The 6,609-nt window shown below is 39.6% G+C and overlaps 1 protein-coding gene across 1 annotated transcript in view; it reads left to right on the plus strand.

Moving 5' to 3' along the window:
• LOC105453955 (transcription factor AP-2-epsilon) overlaps positions 1-2,919 on the plus strand; it is a 57,977-nt gene extending 55,058 nt beyond the window's left edge. The window contains 3 exon segments of the mRNA XM_011696254.1: positions 1,864-2,005; positions 2,420-2,591; positions 2,782-2,919. Coding sequence (XP_011694556.1) covers positions 1,864-2,005; positions 2,420-2,591; positions 2,782-2,919 — 452 coding nt within the window.
• Positions 2,920-6,609: the final 3,690 nt, after the last annotated feature.

The following is a 6,609-nucleotide window of genomic DNA, read 5'->3' on the forward strand; positions in this document are numbered from 1 at the left end:
CTGTAACGGCTGAAGGCAATAAGCGTCGCATACTTTCACATATATGATTAAATTTTATGAGGCCCATGGCATTTACACGGTAATCGTGTCGCGCAACCCTAACGTATTAAGACGAAAGAAAAAAAAAGGAGAATATTCCGAATACGACTTCTGCGGCGATCTAGGTGGTTGCCCAGGGCTACGCGCGCGTGCAAGATCCTTGCGCGAGCAACAATCTTGCGCGCGGCCATTACGTTGAAATTAGAAGGCTGTCAGTCATGTACGACGATCTCGCTAAGATCTCATTATTTTCCGCGCCCGAAATTGGGCCGGCACTTAGGACGCCTCATTAGACGGCTATTAATATGTGAGAATTTCCGCAAATATGCAGAGCCATTGCTAATGCCGTTCACGTGTCGGCGGCCGCTCTCGTGCAACAAAGAATTCGCGCGTGTAGAGAATCCTCGCGTGCGGAACCCTCGCTTCTTCCCGAAGCCCGAATTAAGCGACAACTTGGAATCTCGCACAGGCATCCAGGTAGATGCACCATGATTCATTAATTTTGACTGTGTCTTGTTTAAAAAAAAAAGGACAATATCGAACTCATTTTGAAATCTTAAGACCCGGTTCCACAAATGTAAGATTAACTTTAATCTCGGTTTAACTTACTGTTTATCTCTTCCTAATTCTTAGATTAGAAAAAAGATAAAGCGAGTTTGAACTTCGGTTAAAATCGAGTTAACCGCGAATTGTGAAACCGGGCCTAAGAGTGATACCAAAATGATTTAATTGCTATTATTGATAGTGTCGCAACAGGCTTCCGCCAGTTTTTCACGTTCTCCAAACGAGCACGATAAATCTTCACGTACAAGCACTTCTGTTTTCCGTTACGGAGGGGAAAAGAGGGAAAGCGTGGGTAGGAATTGCGAAATTGGATAATTCGTTAACTGCAATTGTGGCTTTGTCCGTTTGTAGGCCCGCGTTTCCGATCTTGTGGGTGATACACGCGCGGCGGTGTACCTGCGGGTGGCTTTGCTTGGTTTATCGATAATAGCGCCCAGCGGGTCTACTTCCAGCCTGCATGAGAGACCCTACTTGCGTACACGCATACACATGTATAGCTACCTAATTACCTCCCATCGCATCAAGAGAGAAGTTGCGTGGAATGCGCTGCAGAGGGGGTGGAAAGGGGCCGGGGAAAGCTCGAAAAAGGGAAGGGCGGGCGCGCGCGCTGAAGAGAATGCGCGTTTCATTAACTGTAATTAGTTAATTTCGCTCCGCCTGTAGGCATCGAGGACATCCAAAGGTTCATTCCAACGGATCCGCTTATGATCTCTTAATGGATCTTATATGTTATTTTATCTTTTGCAAAAAATAATATGATCACATTATGGAGAGAACTCATCAAATATTTGACGACAAGAATTCTTTATCGGAACCAATCTTTTAATGCAACTTTTGGAGTTTCAATATTCAGTAGGACGTCAATCACAGGAAGTCATATAGTCAAGTCGGGAAAAAATTCAAATTAAATTTCAAGACTGGCTAAATTTCTACAAAGCGAAAGTGTTAAAAAAAACAGCGTTGTTGTTTATCGAATTATATTTTGTGAATTGTTATAAGATCGATAGTCACAACATTCTGAGAATGTTTTATCGAATGACAGGGCTCTTCCTGAATGACGAATGCTCCTGCTTGTGAATTTGGTAAGATGCCCATCGTAAATTCGAGTTGAACTATTCGGAACATCAACGTGGACAGTGTTTCGCAAGTCAAATAAAACTCCGCGGATTGTTTTCATCGACCGTTATGCATACTTGCGCGTAGTGAGTTTACATAATGGCATCATGCGCATATTACACGTGAATATTTTATTCTTTTCAGGAGAAGCCATTCACCTTGCCAGGGACTTCGGCTACGTTTGCGAAACCGAATTCCCCGCGAAGCAAGTCGCCGAGTACCTCAGTCGGCAGCATTGCGAACCGCAAGACTCCTACAGGAGAAAAGAACTTCTTCATGCCACCAAGTAAGCATAAGCACTAGAGTTCCTCGGGTAAGAGCTTAGCTATACCGTCCGACATTTTCAGCGCTATAATGCGCTTTTCAAAATGTTCAAATCAGTTGGTATCCACACAGTTTACTAATAAAACAATTAATTCAACAGTTCATATATATAAATATTATTATATGCAAATCTACAAATGTTTTCATTTCGCTTAAAGTTAACAATAAAAAATTGTCTAATGATGTCTAAACTTCTTGAGGAAACTTAATAAATACAACGTTACGCGCTGTCTTGGCTAATATGTCGCCTAATAATTAATAATTCATCTAAATAATAATCATTAAATATTAAAATAATATCGGCTGCCAAACAAAGTTTTTTCTCGCATTGTCACGGGAGCTTCATAATTAACTTTTTCGACTTCGCTGTTTCCAGACAAATCACCAAAGAGCTGATGGATCTTCTGAACCAGGACAGATCGCCGCTCTGCAATACGCGGCCGCAACATATCCTCGATCCCAGTATACAGAGACATCTCACCCATTTCTCTCTCATATCACACGGATTCGGAAGTCCTGCGATCGTGGCCGCTTTAACGGCTATACAGGTAACGAGATGACGAGAAATTATTTTTCTTTTATCACCATTTTTGCCCCTTTTTTTTTTCGCGGCTTCAAAAATTTATATGAAAGGGAATTGAGGTCTTTTCTCTAAAGATTCTCATTAAAAAATTCTGCTAAAGATTCTCATCTAAAAATATGATTCCACTGAAAAAGCTCTTACGGTTCCCGTTGCAGAAGTTCCTAAGCGAGTCTTTGAATCATCTGGAGAAGATGTATCCCGGGAACGGCAGCGGCGTGACGAGCAGTCAACAGTCGAATCTCGACTCGAGCAAGAGCAAGGACGGCGCGCTGATGAACGACATGAAGAAGTGACGCACAGAAGACCCGCCTACCTCGAACGTGGTCACGTCTATCAGGCACTCCTGGCCGTACAATTGAGCTTCCGTGCGTCCATCGCACTCTTGCGGAAAGCTCGCAGTGGACCACTGGGAAACGCGTACGCGGACACGCGCGCGGGCGAGCGGACGCGTCGCACGCGCTGCTGGCACTCGCGTGCGACGTGCCGCGTGCCCACCGTACGCCGAGGTTGGCTGGTCGTAAGCTTCCGTAGGCAATTTGACACGCAGAATGCGTGATAATACGTGCGAAAATGTGCAATCAGGGATAGTCGTTGAATAGGAAAACGGAGGAGAGAAAAAAAATTCTCATTTCGCAACGGAGCCCCGGGAAGCCGAGTACCGAGGGGCTCGCGAACTCTTTGTCGCTGGTCGCCTTTGGTATAGATTCTATTCGTTTTATCTTGAAAATGTCTAAGAAACGTCTCAGAAATCTTCCTGCTTACGAAAATCTTTAGCACTTTTCCTCAACCTGCAGCTGCGCGACTAAATTATTATATATCGACATGATCTTATAAAAAGTTGGAAAAAATAATTTTTGTAAGCAGTGAATGTGTGCATATATCTGTTTTGAACATGCACTATGCACAGAAAGGAGTCAAATTTACATATCTTATAGATGTTCAATGGATATTCTTGAGTCACAAAAAAAAACAGCACTCTTCAAAGAGAATACTTAATGCATTTTATAATTAATAAACTGACTCTCGATTTTCTCTCTTAGAATTTTCTCTGTTGTATATTAAAGTTTTTGAAATATATAATTTGCATTTGTAAAATATCTACGATAGAAGTACAATTTTAAAAAATTATGTTAATAAGCATTTAAAAAACGCGAATATCGCAGAAAAAATACTTGAGAATATCTGTTGAATATTTGTGTTATATGGAAATATATTAAGACTGGACGTTTGTTGGCATAATTTTGCATCTTCTTCAAAACAAAATATTGTTCCAAAAAGTTTTTCTAGTTTAGGTACAGTGTACCTAGCAATAATCATACAAGACAAACAAAGATATAAATAATTTATCATCTTTTTAAACAAGATATTTCGGAATATCAAAATGATCAGAGATAGTTATGATTTTTACAAATATTTATACAATCCGCCCACCGATGATTCACCGCAAACATGACAGATTTTTTAAAGAGTTTCTTATAGAGAACCGCGGTTTGATAATGCTTTAATCACATCCATGTTACCGTTTCGCGCACTTTTGAACATGCAGCCAATGAAGTTTAAAAAAAAATGGCTAATCAGTTATTAAACGGATAAATAATAACTTTCTTATCTTTTTATCGCATACATTTAATTCATTCTAATTTTACTAAATACTAAGATAATATGAATAGAGTTTTGTTTTTATTATTCGGTTATGTAATAAATTAAAATTATATCCAATAAAGAAACTGACACGATAAATAACGGATGTGATAAAAAAGTGCGACAAATGTAAAAATATAAGATCTTATTTGGCTCCCTCATTATTTTTTGTTTTTTATTGAAAATTTTACAGAAGAAAATTGTGATTCGTGGAGAGATCGGCTAAAAATAATTTCGTGAAATTATGATAGTCGAAAAATTCGAGAAACCTAGTGCAATCATTAATATTAATTCAACAAATTATTAGTATTACAACTATATTTTGCAACTTGCAATCCAATCATCTACAATTTGTGATTATTAGTAAGCATTTCACGTGGAAGATAAAATCCGCAGATCGTTTAAAATTACAAAAGGACACTAATTAGAAAATATGAAAGGGCAAAAATAATCGGGATTTGTTTCTTTGATTCTCTTTTAATGTATGAATATGGTTTATTTGCTCCCCTCAGGGTTACAAATTTTCACATATGCCTAATTTACAAACTATGCTTCTTATCTTATCTCTAACTTATAACTAAATCGCACGCTCGCCATTGCACGCACACACGCCTCCCCGGAACCTCCGCTTCCGTCGCAATTGTTTCCTCTTTTATGCATCATAAACAAAAATAAACTATCTTTCGACCTTTATCTTCTCCCCCTACCTCTCTCTTTCTCAGTCACTCCTCATTCTCTCTCTTTCTTTGTCCTCTTCCTCTTCCTCCATTTTCCCCTCATTCCTGAATCTCTCTAATTTCCTTAACCATTCCTCTTCTCCCTCCTCCCCTAACACCATCTCTGCAATCTGTGCCCAATTACCCGTCGTTCCCCATCGCCCATATTGATTCTTTTTTATTGTATATTTTGGATTATTTTACGATTACGAATAATTAGAGATAATTTTCATTCTTACTAAGTAAAGCCGTGCTTCCATAAATGAGACTTATCTGGACCAGCAATTCTTTACGTGTAATCAGAAGCGGTCGTGTACGAGTATCAAAGTGCAACTTAGTCCTCGGTAACCGATGCATCAGTTTAGTCACCTCTACTGATATTAATCATAATGGGACGTCGTGCGATTAACTATAACAAGCAAGGATATTCTGCCTTTCATAGGTGCACACACTCGCGTGATAGTCAGGAACGACGTTAAGTCCAGGGGAATCGCCAAGGTTGAAGTTCTTCTGACGAGATTATCCTCTCTAAACGTTTCACCGGAAAATGAGTAGAGTCATTAAGTCAGCATATTTGCAAATTTCTCTTTGCAAATATTTTTATGCTATTTTTTAATTCAGAAAGATTTATTATTATAAATCAATATGATTTATTATTATTATTATTATTATTATTGATAGCAAAAAATGCATTATCATTATAAATACGAATTGTCCTCGTCACGTTTATATTATCATTTGTTTCTCCTCCGAAGAGACTGCACTCGAGGCTATTCTTCAGGGCCATTATCGTGCCAATGCGAAACTTGCCATTAAAAAAAAAATGTGCCAATTATCGATATCGAACTATTAACGTAAGCGACTGGCGGCTAAGGAAACCGTATGCAGAGGAAACAACGCGACAAAAAGCGAGCGCTTCCCTCGAGCAACGCGAATAACGCGCGCGCGTGAAACGGAACGGAAGTCTCCTCGGGAGCAACGCGCAACGACACGCCCGTCGGCCGCATCTCGGACTCGCCAGTCACGAGAGATTGTATGAAGTACAATACCAGGTGAACCTGAGACATATCTAACTTTGTAATTAAATCTTAGGCGTATATATAAATATATATAAATATATATATATAAATGTAAGATTAAAAATAAAGCGGGGGAAAGAGAAGATGAGGAAGGGGAAGACGAGGAGGAGGAAGAGGCGTCCTTGACCACCGGGCGCCTCGCGTCGTTGCGGATTATGTACAGAATATTTGAATCTTTCTTGTGATATAATCGTACACATTACTAAGGTGTAAACCGATAAAAAAAAATACACTATACATTCCATGTTTTTTCATAGAAGTGAAGTATTAGCGGGACGATCGCGTACAGCGTGAGAGACCGGCTTGTTGCCGTATAGAATCGAACCATGCCACGAAGACTCGCGTCTTCTCTCATGTGTGTTAGAGGCGGCTCTAGGATCGGCAAAGCTTTTACGTAAAAAAGAAAAAGAACTCATACTGTGCCGAGATTTAACCCGTAAAGGACACCTCAGTGCGAATTCGAATCCACAAAATTTCAACTTGTGAGCTTTTAAGAAAATGGTTTTGTTTAACACGCAGTTTTGAAAACAATCAAGACCCCTCCCCC

Source organism: Wasmannia auropunctata, unplaced genomic scaffold (assembly GCF_000956235.1).
Source record: "Wasmannia auropunctata unplaced genomic scaffold, wasmannia.A_1.0 LD335990.1, whole genome shotgun sequence".
Lineage (NCBI taxonomy): Eukaryota > Metazoa > Arthropoda > Insecta > Hymenoptera > Formicidae > Wasmannia > Wasmannia auropunctata.